Source organism: Tachypleus tridentatus, chromosome 4 (assembly GCF_004210375.1).
Source record: "Tachypleus tridentatus isolate NWPU-2018 chromosome 4, ASM421037v1, whole genome shotgun sequence".
NCBI classification, from domain to species: domain Eukaryota; kingdom Metazoa; phylum Arthropoda; class Merostomata; order Xiphosura; family Limulidae; genus Tachypleus; species Tachypleus tridentatus.
The window spans coordinates 37,782,781-37,804,585 of NC_134828.1; the positions used below are offsets into that span (position 1 = coordinate 37,782,781).

General features: G+C 33.9%; 1 protein-coding gene and 1 pseudogene across 6 annotated transcripts in view; both read left to right on the forward strand.

The window, feature by feature from the left end:
* Positions 1-7,741: 7,741 nt before the first annotated feature.
* On the forward strand, positions 7,742-13,887 carry LOC143248103 (actin-related protein 2/3 complex subunit 3 pseudogene; annotated as a pseudogene).
* A 6,756-nt stretch (positions 13,888-20,643) lies between these two features.
* The window catches only part of LOC143248872 (uncharacterized), a 91,415-nt gene continuing 90,253 nt past the window's right edge, over positions 20,644-21,805 (forward strand). For all 6 annotated transcript variants that reach the window (XR_013027240.1, XM_076497737.1, XM_076497738.1 and 3 more), the window contains exon 1: positions 20,644-20,774. Coding sequence is in view for 5 of the 6 variants with exons in the window: in XM_076497737.1 (XP_076353852.1) it covers positions 20,695-20,774 (80 nt within the window). In the remaining variant the exon portion in view is untranslated. The remainder of the gene's footprint in view (positions 20,775-21,805) is intronic.

Here is a 21,805-nt window from a genome sequence, read left to right on the forward strand (position 1 = left end):
CTCGACTCAAATGCAGTTAGAATAACCACAACCAGATATTAGAACAAGTTTGAGCAATAACTTGGTTTCTTTTAGTCTTTGTATTATGTAAAGTTTGTAAAATATCTTGTCACAGAGTTCTGAGGATCACTAGTTGTGCAGTCAGAGAACATCAGCTCAGTGGTTTATATCATTGGTACAGCACACATTCCTGCATGTTTAACTGACCATACAAACACCACAAGCAATGCGAATAAGAGCTTTGCTCCTCTATGAGTGCTAGTCATGCTTTACCTTCATACGCAACAAGGAATATCTGTACTTGATTGGAGTAATTTGATTGCTCTTTGTAGAGCTTTTAAAGTGTTAATCATAGCACTTCATGGCTAATTATTACTATAGCAGAAATTGATATGGTTTCAGCTTCCCCACAACCTTCAGAATGATAACATTCCATGAATGAATAAGGTATTGCAATATTCCCAACATGCTGTCAACCCTTTGCTATCATGGCTCATTAGCCACTTCTTTAATGAAGTATAGTCCACCCAGACAGTGAACCACCAAGGATAAAAGTTGTGGCAATAGATCATCTACAACAGCAAGCTTTAGTGATCCGAATGATTGGTAAAAAATTTTTAAAAAAACTTCGTAAAGCCAAAAAATGGTGAGCAGTTTGGAGAAATTGGCTACAAATCATTAGTAACATGATACAAAGCTGTATACTTTTCTCTTGGTCACAGGTTGGGGCCAGTCTTTTATCATGGCTATACGAGTTGGGTCCATAGAGAACTCATCTCTCAGTACAATGGAATTGAGGAATTTCTCTGTGTATGTGAGCAAGCAGATCTTCTGTTTTAGCTTCAAACCTTTATTCAGCTTTATTGGAATATTATTTTCAGGTTTTTACAATTTATATAAGTAATATCTTATACTGAAATCATTTTTACATATGCTATCGTTGTTCAGCTTGATCCGTCAATATTCAAATGCCATATTTAAAGTATTGAAACAATAAGCACAACCATATATTCATTTATTTACATGAAGGAAAGGCATCAACGCGAGTAACTATGCTCACCCATTTAAAACCAACATAACATTTTGGAATACTATTCTTCTTCATAAGAATCACTACTAAAGATAACTAAACACTCCCCAGAGATTTCATTGTTTCATCTTTCAACGTACACTGTATTTTAACGGTTATGATGGTTATTTTATTGGACATATATAACCTGTATCAAGTTTGTGGTAGGTCACCATTTTTAAGCACCTGCACAATATTTAAATTCCTCAATTAATATATTTATTAATATATGTGTCTTAGTTTGTCGAAACTGTTGCCAGTAGGCATAGGATTACACCATCGATTAAAATAAACCTCTTTTTCTGGGCAAATTCCATATAAGTTTGATTATCTTACTTGCGAAAACCTCGAAACGTTTGGCTACAAGCCTTTGTTACTAACTCGTATGCTTTGAGAATAGTTGCTTTAACCTTAAAGTAATTCATACAATCTTCTAGAGAGGGAGAGAGAGCAGCATAAGCTTTTTGTGGTTTACCAGTTAATAATAATGACCATTTGTAATATTGGCTATTCCATGGTTTGGGCAGCCTCCTCATTAACTGGTGGTACTTTAACATATCGATTAAATTCAAATTTGTCATTTTGTCTTGGTTGATCGGAGACATGAAAATGGTGATCTCTTCAATCAAATATTTATGAATAATTTTGAATTTTTACAATGAATGTGTAATACTGTCATTAGATACATCGTATGGTCGTGATATTTTGCAGTTATTTTAAATACATAGACATATAGATTATGTAATGCCATAAGTACTTTCTTTGTTTTATAAGTAAATAAAAAATATTTGTTCTCAGTTCTCCAAATTGTAATTTATATTTCTGTGATCAATATCAAAAACTACCTTTACAACATAAAAAAATAGCGTTTGAACACGGTGCGGTGCATGAGACACAAAAGATTCGTTTTTCTTTAATTATTAACTATATTCTTGTACTCCATAATTGTGGAGTGCGTGTTTCTTCGAATCAATTTTATTACTCCTCAGGGTCTCCACCAACCTACCCACAAATCTAATTATAAAAACACAAAGTAGCGCATATGTGTTTGCGTCTGTTTCATATGTGTACAAGCTAATACTTATAAAAGTAGGTACTCCGTTTGAAACTGTGTTACCTCAGTGAAAGTGGTTGACATCATTGTTTCGAGTCTTGAGTTACCATGTAATTAAAAACAAGCAGCAGAAAAACAAAAATTAAACCTTTTTGCTGTGATATTTACGGATATTCTCACAATTTGTTTCGGTTTGTTTTAAATTTCGCGCAAAGCTACACGAGGGCTATCTGCGTTAGCCGTTCCTAATTTAGCAGAGTAACATTAGAGAGAAAGCAGCTAGACATTATCACCCACTCTTTTTACTAACGATTAGTGGGATTGACCGTAACTTTATAAAGTGTCCACGGCTGAAATGGTGGGCATGTTTAATGTGATGGGGATTCGAATCTGTAACTCTCATATTAGGAGTTGAGCACCCTAAATACCTGGCCATGCCGGGTGTTATTAGAGGTAACTTGAAAATATTAAAAATAAACTATTATGTGAAATAGTTAAAAAAGTTCTAAATACAAAATTGCCACAAAATGTAATAAGTAAAATATTCTAAAAAATGATATTGATGAATATATTTTAAACTTACTGGTTTGTTTCGAATTTCGTGCAAAGCTATTCTAGGGCAATCTGCCTTGAGATAACCTAATTTAGCAGTGTAAGACTAGAGGGAAGGCAACTAGTCATCACCACCCACCACCAACTCTTGGGATACTCTTTTACCAATGAATAGTGTGATTTACCGTCACTTATAAAGCCCTCGCGGCTGAAAGGGCGAGCATGTTTAGTGCTCTAGTCTATTCTTACACTGCTAAATTAGGGACGGCTAGCACAGATAGTCCTCCAGTAGCTTTGTGCGAAATTCCAAAAACCAAACCTTTGTAGATTTACCTTCTGTGTATGTTATTCCCAAACTCCATAAATCTCCGATTAAATTTAAATTTATTTCTAGTTCAGTAAGACCAATTTTCAATAACTGGCCATTTTAATAAATGAATTACTTGATATTTTATTTGTTAAAACTGGAAAGATAAGTATTAACAATAAAAACATACGTTTTGGAATATAACAATCATATATGCAAAAACGGCTCGTTTGGGTTGAGAAAATATTTTACATAGAAGAGCGAACAACGTTTCGACATTCTTTGGTCATCGTCAGGTTCACAAAGAAAGAGGTAACTGACCGGAAGCTGACCGCATGTTTAAAGGGATTGTGTAACTGAGTGTGAGAATGTAGAGGGCGGTGTTAGATGTTTGAATATATAATTTATTTATTTTATAAATATAGGTATAAAGGCATTCCTTTATATTGGTTTATTTTTAAGTTGCTGTATAAGTAAGGCTTCTTTAATTTTGCGTTTGTTTATGTTTGTTTCCTTATTTAGTATTTGAGTGTTTTCTATGGTTATGTTGTGTTTATTTGACTTGCAGTGTTCGAAAACGTGTGAAGGTGACTTTTTATGTTCTTTGAATCTGGTTTCCATTTTTCTACTTATTTCTCCAATATAGAAGTCGTGGCAGTTATATTGTATTTTATAAATAATGTTGGTGTGGTGTTTGTCAGTGTAGTTTTTACATAGTATATACCTCAGTTTTGTGCCTGGTTTTTGAATAAATTTGGTATTAACTGGAATGTCATATTTTGTTACTAGTTTTTGCCAAATGTTGGTTATTTGTCTGCTGATGTCAGGAATATATGGTATGCAGCAGTATATGGTTTCGTGATGTTTTGATTCGTGAGGTAAAATATTTTCTCAACCCAAACGAGCCGTTTTTGCATATATATTTCCCTACAAGTGGGTTTTCTCGACATCACTGAGAATATAACAATTAATTTAGAATATCTAGGAAATTGTGAACAAGTAAAGAATATTCAAACATTTGATTTGGTTTGAAATTTCGCACAAAGCTACTCGAGGGCTATCTGTGCTAGCCGTCCCTAATTTAGCAGTGTAAGACTAGAGGGAAGGCAGCTAGTCATCACCACCCACCGCCAACTCTTGGGCTACTCTTTTACCAACGAATAGTGGGATTGACCGTAACATTATACACCCCCACGGCTAGAAGGGCGAGCATGTTTAGCGCGACGCGGGCGCAAACCCGCGACCCTCGGATTACGAGTCGCACGCTTTACGCGCTTGGCCATGCCACGCCTCCAAACATTTGATGCTATCACACTTTACACCACAATTTTATTAAAAAATTAATTTTTGTCATGAATTCGTTAATAGAACAATTCTGTTATCTCTTCATAGCACCGTATTAAAATGTTTAGTCCGAAAAGCATAAAAGTATATTAACACTCCTACGAAAAAAATATTTACATCCACTAAAGTGATTTTATGGTCTATCAGGCCCCATATATTTTTCCAATAGAAACACAGTGATTTACCAACATTCATTACAAACAACTTTAGAATGGCTCTGACAAACATTTTTTTACAATTTGAGCAAACAATTTTCGACTGTCTATCTTCTGATCTGCCGCACAAATGGCAATGTCCTCTTTTTGCCCTCTTTGCAGGCGGTTCACATGAGGTTGTTTTGTCATTATCTTTGCAGTAAATTTATTTGATTTCAAGCACCAATTGCCGTATAAATTCTCTTCTGGCTCTTGATTTATGTTGACGAAGAAATTCTGGATGTTTTGTCGAGTATAGAACGAAAGCATTGTACGCAGCAAGATCTAGAATGTTATAGAATATGCAGACTGACCAGCGCTTTGGTCGCCTCTTTGTTGTATAATATCTCACCAGTTGATCGAGAGTGTCGACACCTGCCTTCGTTGCATTGTAAAGATTGACGATTTCGGGCTTTCCATTCTCTTCTACTTCACCAGACTGATGCTGAGAACTCAGTAGTAGCACATATTTTCCTGGTTTGTCTGAGTGCCTGAGAAGAGTGATGTCGTCATGGTAGAAAAACTTTGGTGATAACTCTCTAGATTTTGCATTTATTTCAGGAGGCAGGAAGGTTCTTGATTTCCGTATGGTTCCAACAAGTCCTGTTCTTTTTGTTCGTAGGTACTTGGCAAGTGTCATTGTTGTGAAGAAATTATCTGTCGTTATTGTCCTTCCTTTTCGAAGAAATGGCTGACTCAGTTCTTTGACTATTCTTTCTCCTTGATTTGTTTCTGTCGTATTTCCAACATTTCCAGTATAAATTTGAGCGTTGAGGAGGTAAGTTGTCTTTGCATCTGTTAGGCACCAAATCTTTATTCCGTATTTGCCTGGCTTTGTCGGAATGTATGTTTTGAAGCTAACTCTTCCTTTGAAGTTACATAGTTGTTCATCCACTGTCAGGTATTCGCTTGGGTTGTAACTGTTTTTGCAAGTTTCAATGAAAAAATTCCAGACTCCAGAGATGGCGGCATCTTTGATTTCTCTATTTCTTTGAGAGTGGATGTCTGATTTTTGAGCACATTTTTTTGAATTTGTCTTGTGTAATCAGTTTTCGCAAAAATGGCAAACCGAATTCGGTTGAAAACATTTTGTCTATCGATGCATGTTTGGATTTGCTTATTCCAAGGAAAAGATTAGCTGCGATCCATTTCCAGAGGTCTTCTTCAAAAATTGGTTCTTTCATGACGGTGTTTGTTGAGTGAATGGTCTGTTCCATCATATTATCAGAAATGAAAATTTTGAATGTTTCGAATGGTGTAGAGACTCTTGGAGCAGCTTGCCTTGTAATGCCTGGGTTCCCATTGAATATATTGAGAGCTGCGGTTCTCCTGTTGATCCTTGAAGGTGTTGTTGAATAATGAAAATTCTTATCTTTGGACAAAAGTTCGTTCACTGGCATCGTAGTAAGATCTTCTTGATTACTTTCTTCACTTTCAGAAGGGTACGGCGCGATTTGTTCATCATTTTCGGCTTCAGAAGGATCATCATCACAACTTTCAGAGTAGTCTTCGACATTATCATGTTCACTTTCATCGTCGGATGGTTTTGTCAGTAAATGTACAGCTTCATCAAGAGATATCATTTTTGACACGATTTGAAGATTTTAGCTCCTATATATATATAGGATTTGTGGATTCTTGAATATTCTAAATACTTCTGTAAAGTTTCTAGAATGTTCTAGAACAGGCGTGGGCAAACTAGGCAATAATCAGGACCGTCTAAAATTATTGTTGGTGTAGAGTTATTATCCTAAATATCCATCTTTTGAAAAGAAGTTGTAAAATTAATATATTTTTACTATAATTTGCTTTTTTCGGTTGCCCAGGCCTGTTCTAGAATTATTCAGGATATAAATAAAGTCATTTTTATGTTTTTTGAGCTGGGACCTAATAGGCCCCAAAATACCCTTAGTGGATGTTTTAAAAAAAATTTAAATATTATTTCGCAAATGTCTGAAAAGTCAAAATATTATTGCTGCTTAAAATATAAAGGGATAGGGTCAGTTAATGGCAATTTCATTTAAATACAAAATTATTAGCCTAATATTAATAACCTTTCAAGTTGCTCTGGGGCCTATTAGGCCCCAATTTTTGTAGGAGTGTTAAGTTTCTGCGTTTATAATAATTATACATACTTCAATAACCAGGTATTTTAACACGTAATAGGAGTCCCATTGGAAATTAACTGTTCTACTTGTATTGATATCTTTATTTTTATGGGAAATGGTTTATTGAAAATTACATAAACCTGGATATTTTTTCTTTAACTTAGAGATATATAGGTCATTTAATTAGTATAGATAATCCTGAGATAAATGATGTTATTAACTCTATTTATCCGATAAAATAAGAAATTGAGTACTTAAATTTCTAACATTGAGGCACATTATTTAAATTTAGAAATTAAAATAATTGATTATACTAATCTAAATATTTTTGATAAAAAATATTTTTTGTTTTTCTGTATATGGTTTAATCTCTTTTAATAGTAATGTACCATATTTTTCTGTTATAAACATTATAATTTCACAATAATTCAGATTTTGTAGAATTTGTATTAAATTACAATATTTTATGATTAATGTTCAAATATTGACTCAAAAATTAATTTTGATAGGTTTAATAAAGAAACTCAAAATAACATTATTGAAATATTCTGTGATAAATATAAGAATGTATTAAATAAATATAAAGAAGTAAAAATTTAAAAAAATTACTGAAAGCTACTGTTATTTGTTAATAAATTCATTTAAGTAACTTGGCATTACTTTTTTGTGGATGATCGCATATAAGGGCTTGTTCAGAATCTGAAAATTAATAGTTGCAATGGACTTAATAGTTATTAGTTGGGAGTTATACAAATAGTTCAGATAACTGGTTGGAATCCTTTATACTAGCATAATTTGTCTACTGGACTATTAATTATTGCCTTACCACCATAATGGGGGCTGAAATTCCAACTTCAGGTGGTATCTTTATCTTACTTAATTTCGTGTGCTTGTACCTTACTATTATTATTCCTTTTTCTTTATTTTGAAGAGCAGTCACCTTCCCACAATTGTCTGCAGACAATGAAGAATGATATAAATGTTGAACCTTAGGGGCTCGAGCACACACATATCGCTCTCTTAATTTCTATTTATTTTGATTATTTTATTATTATTATTATTTATGAATTTCGTCTTGTGAGTTTAGCGAACGGAGATCAAGACTGATACACAATGTCTCCCTACCCAATGTGGGTCCTATTTCATCAGTTACCTCCAAAACTCGAGGTACATTTTATATCCCATATTATAGCCTGTGCCCTGGAGATCCTTTTGATTTGGCTTACCATATTGCAGAGTCCTAGTTAAACTAGCATGTTAAATTGATTACGTTTTTAGTGGGTTATTTTTTTAATTCTAATCTATGTAGGTGATCTTATGATCAGACACCAATCATAACACTAATGATCATAATTAATAACTTTCATGAAATGAGTAATACATTTATCTTTCTCTAACATCGTGCTACGTATTTCAAAAAGATTTGAGTGACAATAAAATACTAGAAACTTCACTACCTCTTTACTGTTACACCTAAGTGATCGCGTATTTCGTGTTCATTTGTGATAAAGTTTTAGAAATTGAACTAGTTATGCACTTACATATAGTTGACCACTTATGTGGTGTAAATAAAACTCACACCTTGGTTGATAAAACAGTGGAAGAGAATCAGAACAATGCTCTGGGTAGAAAGCAGAAGGTGAGTGGAGTGGGCATGCACCCGAAATTAAAGGCAGATTTGTTAAGGGAGATAGAATTACTCCCACTGTAGTACTCATCATTCTCAGTTCATCAGTCCTTCTCAGCTTGTTGAAAATATAGCATTAATGTCCCTCAAAACACAGTATCATAGACCAGCTCCTAAAGAAAGTGTTAATATGGATATCGTTGATGAGATTTATGTTTCTTTAAGGCCAGCTTGAGAAATTAAGAATGAAACACATAGACAGTATATAGATCTATTTAACTCTGCATGTAACGGATTGCCTAATAAAGTTACAGGAGTGTTCTAAAAAGAATCAAGGTCCACAAGAACATATAGTTTTGCCATCTCCAAGTTTGACGTTCCTGTAGAACCAGGATTTCCATTAAATGCTATGTATGCTAAACCATCTTCACCACAAGAAGCAGGTACAATACGTCAGCTCTTACTACAACTACGTCAGGAATATGGAGTTCGATTATGCGATAAGGTACTTTTATCAGAAAAAAGAAAACCTACAAAGTGGTGGTTATGTTTTTCTAGAAGAAAGTTCATGTTTGTCTACTCCTAGTCGGTGAAGACCAGAATGAAGAACAAAAGCAAGAAAACAAAAAATATAAGTTTGCTTCAAAGTTTAATAAAAGCAAAGGTTTTGTTTGTTTGTTTGTTTTGAATTTCGCACAACGCTACTCGAGGGCTATCTGTGCTAGCCGTCCCTAATTTAGTAGTGTAAGACTAGAGGGAAGGCAGCCAGTCATCACCACCCACCGCTAACTCTTGGGCTACTCTTTTACCAACGAATAGTGAGATTGACCGTCACATTATAACGCCCCCTTGGGTGAAAGGGCGAGCATATTTGGCGCGACGGGGATGCGAACCCGCGACCCACAGATTACGAGTCGCACGCCTTAACACGCTTGGCCATACCGGGCCACACAGTAAAGGTTTCAGAGAAAACCATTTCTGTTCCCTTAAAAATGATTCAGTTACCTTCTATTTCGTCAACAAGTGTTTCTAACAATTTTTCAATCCCAGTTATGTTTTATGGTTAGGCCTAAACACTGTTTGATGAAGATGTTCACAATTTTTATATCAAATATTCTGTGACAGGAAGCTACAATTTCCTGAATGTGTTAATTTTTCACACATTATAGCTTATGCAGGAAATGATAATATAGTGCTATCTGTCAAGAAATTTATATGTTTTAATTTGTAAAAACTGTTTTCCGCACGATATAAGCGAGAAATTTAACGCAAACACATTTTTATTCGTTTTGTCTCTTTCCTGAAGTAAATCTATCGTAAGTAATGCAAAGTAATAAGGTCACATTATGACATAGAGCATTAACCGTTTGATTAGACAGAGAAGTGAGGTTTTTCGATTGACCTTCAAATCACATAAAGGAAGTTAAATGACTGAAAGTCCAGGCTCGCTCTGCTGAGCAAACACGGATGCTCTGTGAAAAATTAGAATGGAAGGTAATTCGCAGTTCACTCTCATGGTTGTATAATTATTTTAGAATCTTGGGTTCCTCTGTTAAAACTTTTATTTATTACAAGTTACATTAAGGTATTTCACTTCATTGCCTTTAATTACTTAAGCTGAAGCTTTCTTTCTCATTTAAAGAATAATAATTAATCTATGATGGAGAACTAACTCACTTTCCTCAAACTGATTTGTTTAACATTGTTTTATTTTTCCTTTGAGAGTCAAATGTTTACATATATACAGTCATGTGAAAAAGTTAGACAATTTTATAGTTTGCGTTCAGTTTCATTACATTACGATTTATTAAAGCATTAACCATTTCTTGGTTATCAAAATACAAACAATTAGGGTATCTTCCATAATCCAAAAATCGTAATATAAGGGATAACCCTATCCAACATTTGAAAAATTAAAGACGATGTTTAGTTTTGTCTTTTTCAGCTGAACAAGCATTAGCTGAAAGTAATACTGAATATATAGCAGTTCAAGATCGATTGAATAGTTAAATGTTTGTTTTGGAATTTCGCACAAAGCTAGTCGAGGGCTATCTGTGCTAGCCGTCCCTAATTTAGCAGTGTAAGACTAGAGGGAAGGCACCACCCACCGCCAACTCTTGGGCTACTCTTTTACCAACAAATAGTGGGATTGACCGTCACATTTTACACCTCCACGGCTGGGAGGGCGAGCATCTTTAGCGCGACGCGGGCGCGAACCCGCGACCCTCGGATTACGAGTCGCACGCCTTACGCGCTCGGCCATGCCAGGCCGAATAGTTAAAACAATAACTGAAAACATTTTGATGAACTGAGCATTGTCATAACATGTTTGATGCTTTTAGGATTTGATAGTAAAAACTGGCATAGACAGGTGGTTAAGGCACTCGACTTGTAATCTGAGGGTCGCGGGTTTGAATCTCCGTCACACCAAACATGCTCGCCCTTTCAGTTGTGGGGGCGTTATAATGTGACGATGAATCCCACTATTCGTTGGTAAAAGAGTAGCCCAAAAGTTGGCGGTGGGTGATGATGACTAGCTGCTTTCTATCTAGTCTTACACTGCTAAATTAGGAACGGATAGCGCAGATAGCCCTCGTGTAGCTTTGCGCGAAATTAAAAAAAAGAATGTTAAGAAATATTTTGTGCTTATGCTATATCTTATGGGGAATATTGTTTTACTTTTGGTCGACAGATGGCAACGGTTTTTTTCCACGGTGTCACATATGTAATAAATTGTCATTAAATTAAAATCGTATAAGAGAAGCATGTTACGACTCTTGTGTTTTCAAATGAGATGGACTAAACCTCCAAAACGTGATATGTCTCAAAATGAGGATGGTGAAAATTTTATGAAGTATAACAGAAGATACTGCCCATAATTAGCCATTAGATGTTTATGATACTTCTCAGCCCTAGTTACCTAGTATATATGGCTGATACCATAATTATTAACAAAACTTTGTTTAGTTTCTAGTTTCCGCTTTTCTGTTTGTTTCATATCTCTCCCTGTGTTCGTTTGGCGATACATGAAGTTCAACCGATACAGTTTTAATTAAGTTCAACAACATAAAAAAAATTAAAAAGCTCTGTCTGAAGTTTTCTCGGCAAATCCTGATAATTAGAAGTACAATTGAATCAATGACAAATATAAAATAGAGCCACGACTAAGCCTTTAGTAACAATATAGACAACTATCTATACACACATATATGTATATAATAGTGTATGAACAACAAGCCTGCTTAAGTTCCCCGATTAAATCAAGTGCATTTGAATACGTCCTAGAAGTGTATGACGTTGTTCTCCATTCTAAGGTCAGAGCAAAAGCCAAGTATGGACGGGATCTCTAATGAACTACAGCTAGCTCAGTCACAAGTTGAATTTAATGTTATTAGAACAGCGAATAAACTGCTTAGAGGTATGATAACCTCGTGGTTGAGTCTGTAAGAATGATGTTGAAATGGTTAGTCCAGAGTACGCAAGTGTTGAACTTCATTCCTAAGAATTTGTCTGTTGTTTTAAACGTGATGGGGGTGTTGTGTAATGAATTTGGTATTACGAAGCTTTTTGTTATGTTTGCCTTTGGTCATATTATACTATATAGAGGGATTAAGAGCTATCCTCCACACTTGTTACATCAGCGAGTTCTTTTGTCTTGAATTCCGGTTGCTGCAACAATTATATTGATTAGGTGATGCATTCAAAACTGCAATATCATCGACGTGTTTGTTTGTTTGTTTTTTGAATTTCGCTCAAAATTACTTGAGGGCTATCTGCGCTAGCCGTCCCTAATTTAGCAGTGTAAGACTATAGGGAAGGCAGCTAGTCATCACCACCCACCGACAACTCTTGGGCTACCATTTTACCGTCACAGTCACATTACAACGCCTCCCCCCACGGCTGAAAGGGCGAGCATGTTTGGTGCAACGGGGATTCGAATCCACGACCCTTGGATAACGAGTTGAGTGCTTTAACTACCTGACCATGCCGGGGCCTCACCGTGTTGACAAGTGAGACTATATGCTGTCTGCAGGACAACAGAAATCTTATTAAGTAAAACAAGGAAAAGTACTGGCCAAACTCTCAGTCTTATGTGACACCTGTCTTTCAGGGAAATTAGTTTGATAGTGTTGTTTACTTTAACTTTTGTGGTTCTGTTTGTAAGAAAGCAAAATAACCATCTAGTAATGGACATGGGTACTTTGGTAAATAGTTTAAACCTGAGGATGCTATGTTAGATACTGTCGAACGCTTGATTTACTTCAAGAACTGTATTGCTAGTATGGAATGTTTGTGGTTTAATTCTCAATAGATTGATTCAACTAATCTGATTGAGTGATCTGCTGTTTGCCATCGTTTTCTGCTAGTGTTCTGGCTGTTGCTAAGTGTGTTGTTGTTTTCCAAAGAGTGAAGTATAGTACTTTTTTCCATTAGTATTGCTAGGTTTAACTGAAAGTTTCCAGCCCTGTACTTGAGCAAACTGTTTCCAACATTCCTTCACTGCTATCTAACATAAATATCTGATTTTTCTAACAATGACTCTCAAAAGTATAAGTTACAAAGAAGATTAAAGAAAAATATTTCCTTGTCTTTTTTGGTAAATAATTAAAGAAGGTAATTCCAAATTTGATAAATAGTGAATTGATTGTTAACTTTGTTATTATTGTTACGCTATTCTGACAAGTGCTTCTCCAGTTGTCCCGGCATGACCAAGTGGCTATGGCACTCGACTCGCGATCTAAGGGTGTCGGGTTCCAATTACCGTCGCACCAAACATGCTCGCCATTTCAGCCATTGGACGTTATAATGTGACGGTCAAGCCCACTATCGTTAGTAAAAGATTAACCCAAGAATTGGCGGTGGGCGGTGATGACTAGCTGCCTTCCTCTAGTTTTACACTGTTATATTAGGATCGGCTAGCGCAGATAGCCATTGTGCAGATTTGCTCGAAATTCAAAACAAACAAACTTTCAATTTTAGGAATGCCACGTATAAGTGCACAAACATTCCAAAAATACCAAGAAAAAGTAGAACATGTACATGTATATAGTTTGTGATTTATTCGTTTATTTCAACAATACTATTTTTTTTGTTTTGGCCCAATATGAATTGGATGTTGTTTTAAATTAAAACAGTATTTTATGAGTCTATCAATAAATATCAGTCATTAGTTTTTACGCTTTTGCATGTAAAATAGTCACGTTTAAGGACAGTGAGATACTTGTTTAGTATTTATACATTATTAATTATGATGATAGTGGGCAGTTTTACCTGAATGTTGCAAATGTATAACCATTTCATTCACATTTTTGCTTATAAGAAACAATAACTGACTGTATTATAACCAGTTTTGAAGGAAATGCTAATGACTTTATGAAAATTAAAAACAAACTTCCTTTTGTATTCGTAATACAAATACACTAACATTTCTAGAACCAATGACTATAAACTTTCATATAGCTATAAATATTTGCTAAAACCTTATTGCAACTTTGAAATCGATCTTTCCAGACGAGTTGATGAAGCTGGAAAAGAAAAATTACCATTAGCTCAAGATGCAGGGAATGTGGTTTCTAAGGGAGTTCCTTGGATAAAAGCTGTTGTTAATTCTGGCTGTGGACCGAAAAGCTAAGGTTATCTTAGACTTCTAAAACTGGAGTCGCAGTCAGAATTGGTCATTGTAGAAGAAAGATACTTTTTTCTTCGTCTTGGCGTTCGAAACAAATATTGTTGCATATACGCCACGGATGAGAAAAGAGGAACAAAGACTACACACAAATACTACCGAAACTAGAATGAATCATCTCCCGCTTTGAATCCTGATATTATTGTAGACGGCTTCTGTAAGAGTAAATCCATGCATATAGTAAGGTATAAATTTCTAATTGGTGACTGCGATTTAAGTGTTTATAAAACAGTTTTTGAAAGAGTACCTTATGGCCGCTCAGTTGAGAAGATTGTATGTTCCAACAATATGGTTAAAAACTGCATTAAGGCTTTACATAACATTACTAGCGAAAGCACAGAACACGCCAAAAAACACACAAAAATCTGTCAAAATCAAGAATACTTTGCCTCAAAAAAGTGCAAGAGGCGGAATTAGATTCAGCTGTAAAGTTTCAGTTGTGTTAAAAATCTCACAAATGATCTAAAGAACGGTCCAGGTTATGTTTTATGAAATGCACAAAAAATGCAAACATTATTCATTTTCATCAGTTAGTAAAAACAATGAAACAAACGACATTCTAATAATGTTTCGTTCTCTTCATCAGTCAGCAACAATAATGAAACAAACGACATTCTAACAATGTTTCGTTCTCTTTATCAGTCAGCAACAACAATGAAACAAACGACATCCTAACAATGTCTTGTTCTCTTCATCAGTCAGCAACAACAATGAAATAAACGACATCCTAACAATGTCTCATTCTCTTGTCACAAAAATTATGAATGCCATGGATACGCTTCTTCGAAAATCCGATGAACTAATTCCAAATGACGCCAGCAACCTTGACAGATCACATATGCATATTGTTACAAAATTCAAGACGGAAAAAAATCAAAAGGTCTCGCAGAAATGCATATCACTGGCGTTGTCAAGGTGCTAGTTTATTATACCAACTGGGATCTAAGTGTCACACTTTAGCATAGAAATATTTTGTCAACAAAAGTCCATTTGCGACATTGAAAAAAAAAGCAAAAATAGACATACAGCAATGCACATCACGAAGACGACTGCAGATACCCAAGGAAAAGAAAACAAGAAGAGTTAAACACTATGAAGGTACAGGCATACAGTTTTGACATTGGACCAAATAGTTTTTAAATTGATTGAACAAGAATTGAATATCATAGGAGAAAAACTGAATTTCTAATAGAACTGCAGGTATCAAAAGAGATAAAAAACAGCAAAGAAGCGAAGCAAAAGTACAGAATACCAAAAATAGAAAGAGGACAAAAATAAAAGATTTATAGCTTTATACTTTGGCATTTCATGCGAGATGAGAGAGAAAACATCATCCATTCCTTAAATTTGTAGAAGAATCTCGAGTGTAAGAACAAAAATACATGGTTTACAAAATCATAAGTGTACTTGTTTGTTTTTAATTTGGCGCGAAGCTAACCGAGGGCTATCTGCGCTTGCCGTCCCTAATTTAGCAGTGTAAGACAACTAGGAAGGCAGCTAGTTATCACCGCCTACTACCAACTCTTGGGCTACTCTTTTACCAACGAACAATGGGATTGACCATCACTTGTAACGCACCCAAAAATGAAAGGGCAATCATATTTGGTGTGATAGGGTTTCGAACCCGCGACCCTCAGAATACTAGTCGAACGCCTTAACCACCTGGTTATGCCGATCCTTAATAGCAGCTTGTTGGGCCATCTGAAATTTCTAGAATCTCGCTTTAACGTTCATAAACCAATGCGCCAAGAGACAGTACATATTGTTGGTTTGCTACAGTCAATGTACCATAAACCTTAGAAATTATAATAGGAAAACTACAGGTATTTAACCAAGGACGTCCATAGATTTCAAACATTACAAACCGTTTAACTTCAGTGAATTGACATCGGATGTTAGTATTTTTTTGAAAACATTATATAACTTCAGCGGTAAAAAATTCAAGAAAACTAAATTTCGCTCTCTTAATACTAATGATATTAAGGTCTGTAATGAATCTTATCCAGTTTATGTTAACGAACATCTCTCCCCATATTATCGTGATATTTTCATGCAAGCAAAACGAAAACAGAAAGATCTTGGCTATACATTTCTTTGGGTATCGAATGGTAATATTCTTATTAGGAAATCAGAAACTACTCAGCCCATTGTTTTACGCTGCTTGATTGATCTTAATAATTTATAAATACTGCAATGGCTGATGATTTTGATGATATTGTTGGTGTTACACCAACTTTGTCTTCTCTTTCTGATTTACCAAATGTTTTTTCTGTTGGTCATTTAAATTTAATACATGTTAATATTCGAAGTCTTACTCAAAATTTTGACCAATTTCTTGTTTTTTTACAATCAAGCGTTGTTAAATTTCATATAATAGCTTTTTCTGAAACTTGGTTTGTTGAGGATGGATTTGTTTCCTTTTCGATTCCAGGTTACTCCTTTTATTCTTCATCTTCTGGTCTAAATAAGGCTAGTGGAGTGGCAGTTTTTGTTAAATTTGAGATACTGACTATGATAAAAGAAGTACAGTACATTAAGTCTGATGCTTTAATTTTATTTTGTATGATTCAAAATAAGAAATTTAATATTTTTGTTGTTTATCGATCTCCTAGATTGCCTGTATTGAAATTTATTGATGAGCTTTCATTAGAATTGAATTTATACAAATATGATATTAATATACTTGTTGGTGATTTTAATATAGATGTTTTGGCATTTGATGATGTTTATTATAAAATGCATATTTTAAGTTTTGTCTGAGAACAATCTTCGTATTATTATTTCTTCTCCTACACGGATAACCAATGTTACTAATTCTTGTATTGATCATTTTTTAATTAGTGGAAATACTGTTAAAAATTGTTATTCTTATATTGTTGAGAGTTTTTTGACCGACCATTTTCCAATTGTTTTATGTATAGACATTTTATCGGATCTAGAACATGTTTCAAATGTTCAAAAGATTAAGTTTAATGAATTGAGTTCTTGTTTGAATTTTTCAGATTGGTCCTGTGTTATGAATTGTTCTGATGTTAATGTTGCTTATGATAATTTTGCTGAAGTGTTAACTGATTGTATTCAAAGTTGTACTACTACTGTTTTTGTGTCACGAAAGTTTAGAAAAATTAAGCCATGGATTACCAATGAATTGGTTTTGTTAATGATTAAAAGAGATAAGTTAAAAAAGAAAGTACATCAATTTCCTGATGATATTTATCTAAAGATTAGATTTAAGTGTTTAAGGAATTATGTTGTTAGTTTGACCCGTAAGACTAAATGGACTTATTATCATAACCTGTTTAAGAATGCTAAAACTATTAAACAGAATTGGAATATTGTTAACTCTATTATTGATGTTAAAAAAAAAAAGAAATTTTGTAATTTTGGTACTACTGATTTATCTGATTTGAATTATTTTTTTGTTAATGTTGCTAAATCTACTTGCTCCGATCCTAAATTTTGTTCTCAGGGTATGCTTCCTGCTCCTTCTTCTTCTTGTTACCTATCTCCTGTTACTGTATCTGAAACTATGAATAATATTTTCTCCTTATCAAATTCAGCTTCTAATGGTGTAGATGGTGTTTTGGTTAAGATTTTGAAAGCTAATGCTAATCTTTTGCACCAATTTTGACTTTTTAATTAATTTATCTTTTACTCAAGGGAAGTTTCCTAATGCTTTAAAGTTATCATTGGTCATTCCTATTTATAAATCTGGTAATATTTCTGATTTTACGAATTATAGACCTATTTCCTTATTAATACATTTCTCTAAACTATTTGAAAAATCTATGAAGATTAGAATTTTATCATTTCTTGATAGACATTCAGTTTTGTCTCCTTCTCAATTTGGCTTTCGGCCTGGGCTTGGAACGGAGGTTGCTGTTGCTAAACTTGTGGGAAGTATTACAGAAGCTTTGGATTCTGATCTTCATCCAATTGCTGTTTTTCTTGACTTAGCCAAAGCTTTTGATTCTGTTAATCATAAAATATTGTTAAATAAATTATCTTATTATGGTTTTAGAGGCATTGTTTTTGATTGGTTTTTTCTTACTTTCACAATAGAAAGCAATCGGTTTGTATCCATAATAATTATAGTGATTGGCTTACAATTAATGTTGGAGTACCATAAGGTTCTGTTCTGGGCCCTTTATTATTTCTCATTTATATAAATGATATTCTTTACCAATAGTTTTTTGGAGATATCCAAGCCTATGCCGATGATATTGCTGTTGTTTATAGTAAGCCAAATCTAATTAATGAAGCCATTATTTCTAGTGATCTTAATAAAATTAAAAATTGGCTTTTCTGTAATGGCTTATCCTTAAATATATCTAAATCTTTTCTTCTTCACTTTAACCTTTATGGTGTCATTCCAGCTTTTCCTTCTATTTTTTATCATTCTAGTGATTGTTATACTTACCCTAATTGTAAGTGTCCCAAATTGACTCAAGTTTCCTCTGTTAAATATTTAGGAATTATTTTAGATCGAAAATTAAATTGGCAATTTCATATTAATTCTTTAGTTAATAAATTAAAATATAGTTCTATGCTAATTTTTGAACTTAGTCATTGTGCTCCTTATCATATTTTGTTAAGTGTATATTATGCTCTCTTTCAATCTTTCTTACAATATTGTATTTCAATTTGGGGTGGCACATATAAGACTTTTTTAATTCCTATTCACAAGTTGCAAAAAAGTGTTTTCTCTCTTATTTTTACGCCCCCCGCTAGTACAGCGGTATGTCTACGGACTTTACAACGCTAAAATCAGGGGTTCGATTCCCCTCGGTGGGCTCAGCAGATAGCCTATGTGGCTTTGCTATAAGAAAAACACACTTATTTTTACTCATAGGCTTGATACCGATTTCAGTAAATTTAACTCCCCTCTTTCATATGATAAACTTTATTTATATCTTTTAGCTTTATCTACAATGCATGTTTCTTTTAATAGGCCTTTTAAAGTCACTTCATATTTTACACGACTTCAATCTTTTTTTCCAATTAATGTACCCATACCACGTAAAACAGTTACACTTCATCAATATCTTTATTTGGCACCTCGTATTCATAATTTTATTCCTTATAGTATAAGATCTTCTATTAATCGTGTTAATCAAAAGAAATACTTAAAACAATGGATCTTAAATACTGATGATAATATTCTGGGAACTTTATATTGATTTTGTAAGTTTTGATTTTACTTTATTATGTGTTTAACCATCACAGGACGAGTTGGCCCGGCATGGCCTAGCGCGTAAGGCGTGCGACTCGTAATCCGAGGGTCGCGGGTTCGCGCCCGCGTTGCGCTAAACATGCTCGCCCTCCCAGCCGTGGGGGTGTATAATGTGACGGTCAATCCCACTATTCGTTGGTAAAAGAGTAGCCCAAGAGTTGGCGGTGGGTGGTGATGACTAGCTGCCTTCCCTCTAGTCTTACACTGCTAAATTAGGGACGGCTAGCACAGATAGCCCTCGAGTAGCTTTGTGCGAAATTTCCAAACAAACAAACAAACAAACAGGACGAGTTAACTCTTTGTTGATGGTTTTATATTGTTATTTGATTTTTTGTGTCTAATTTATTGCTTAATAAATTTATTATTATTATTATATCAGCACCCATTAAGTGAATTGTACCTATATCAACTCAGAATTAATTTGCTCATTGTGAACCGTCGATAAAATATTCAGCTTTGTATAAAGAAAGAAAATTGTATGTATAAATCTATTAGTAAATATTAGCAATTGTATACATATTTACTTTTATTTATTTTTAATCTAAATTATAATTTACTTCAGCTTCAGGCTATTCCAAATTATATTGCATAACATAATAAATTGGAGGTTCGTCCGAGATAAATTATAATACGTAACAGAAGTAAAACGTCCAAAAGTTCCGAGCGCATTTCATTAATTCAAGGTTGTAAAACGATGAAAAATTATGTTCTACTGTGGAAAATGATAATCTGAAATTGAAAAAAAAACATGTTTATTACTATCACATTATGAAGCAGCTGTATATTACCGGTAAAGAGTTTTGTGACTTTGTTCATCGGATACTTAAAGAGATAAACACAGGGAGAATAGAAAACAAATTTCTGGGAATCACAAATTTTTTCGAAGTTGTATTGTTGTTTTATGGAAGCTTTGCTACCAGAGATTATTGATGTCAGAATGGTCAGAAAAACGATTATTAAGGACGTATCTCAGGTTGTTGAGGCCGAAAGAGAAATTGAATCCCCGTCACACGAAACATGCTCTCCCTTTCAGCCGTGAGGGGGTTATAATTTTACGGTCAATTGCACTATTCGTTGGTAAAAAAAGTAGCTCAAGAGTTTGCGGTGGGTGGTGATGACTAGGTGCCTTCAATTAGTCTTACACTGTTAAATTATGGACGGCTAACGCAGATAGCCCTCGAGTAGCTTTCGACGAAATTCAAAACAAACCAAACCAATGAATTATTCATGTTTACTTAAATTTTAAATTTTGAAATTTGACAGGAAAATTTTTTAACTATGAAGATTTTTTATTTTTGCTTTTTATATGTTTCTGTTACAAAAATGGAATATAAGCTTAGAATCAATTGTAAATTGCACATTAATTTGTTACTTTGGATGAATTTATGTTTTTGTGTGCGTCATCTTTTTTTTTGCTGATATGAGAATTTAAGTGTTTGTTTACACATATATTATATAACCAGAGGACTCTGTAGTTGATAATCGATAGGAGATGACAAGAGAGAAAAAAATCGTAAACGATGGCTGCTGTTCATCCACAACCATCAGAAAATTTACCATCAGGTTGGGAATGCAGATACGATCCGCGTAGTGGACGCTAGTAAGAACGAAACTCTCTCCTTATTTATTTTCACTTGCCATTTGAAAAGTAGAACAAGAAAATGATTACATTTAAACATGCATTTCATTTGTATGCAATTTAAAGTTATAACTTTCACTGTTTCTACTGCTTGTTCTTGAATTTCTTTTCAGCTTCAGTTTCCAAACCTACTTTGTTAATAATGTAAATTTCGTATTTTCTCCCAGTTATGAGTATATATTTGGACAAGTAAAGTACAGTATAATAATATACGAACCATAGTATTGCCATAATAGTTCTGTAGAAAGTTATAATTACTAACATTATAAATAGGAATTATTATTAATTACCATTGTATAATTACTTTTTAATGGCACTAGACGATAAACTGTTGGTACTGCTAGTCACAGGATTCTAGTTTAGTGGTGCAGTGGTTTCCAGTCTGCTGTACAGAGGTATTCACTAGTCAAGAACCTTTGAAAAAACATTAAAAAACAATAACAAGAAGCCTCAAAATTAAATATAAGTTTAACAGATTTAACAGTTTTCTCCAATAGTTATCATTTAGTGTTTGCATATTGTTAACTCATACTCTCGAATTAATCTTTTTGATTTACTTTGCTGTCAATATAAACCACTATTCATTTTTTAGTATATTGTCTGTGTCATTGGTATTCCGCTGGTTCAAAAGTTTGAATGGGGTATGTGGTATGAAAAGGTTTATTGTTTAGAACCATTGATCTGGTTTATATTACCAACATGATTACTGTGTTGATGTTACACATTCTTAGTTACTGTGTACATATGAAACCATTTTCACTCTTGGGTCTTAACTTTTTAACTTTCAAGTGCCTTCAACAATATTTCAGTTTCAACATCTAAAATCTATTTGGTTTCTTGTTTTGAAGGTTCAATTCAAGACTGAATTATGTTGAGATATTCAACACATCATTACTATTAATATTTATACCACTGTAGGGTTATAAAAGATTATTATTATTATTTTAACAGTTTTATTTTTTATTATCTGTATGAGATTATGTGAAACATCT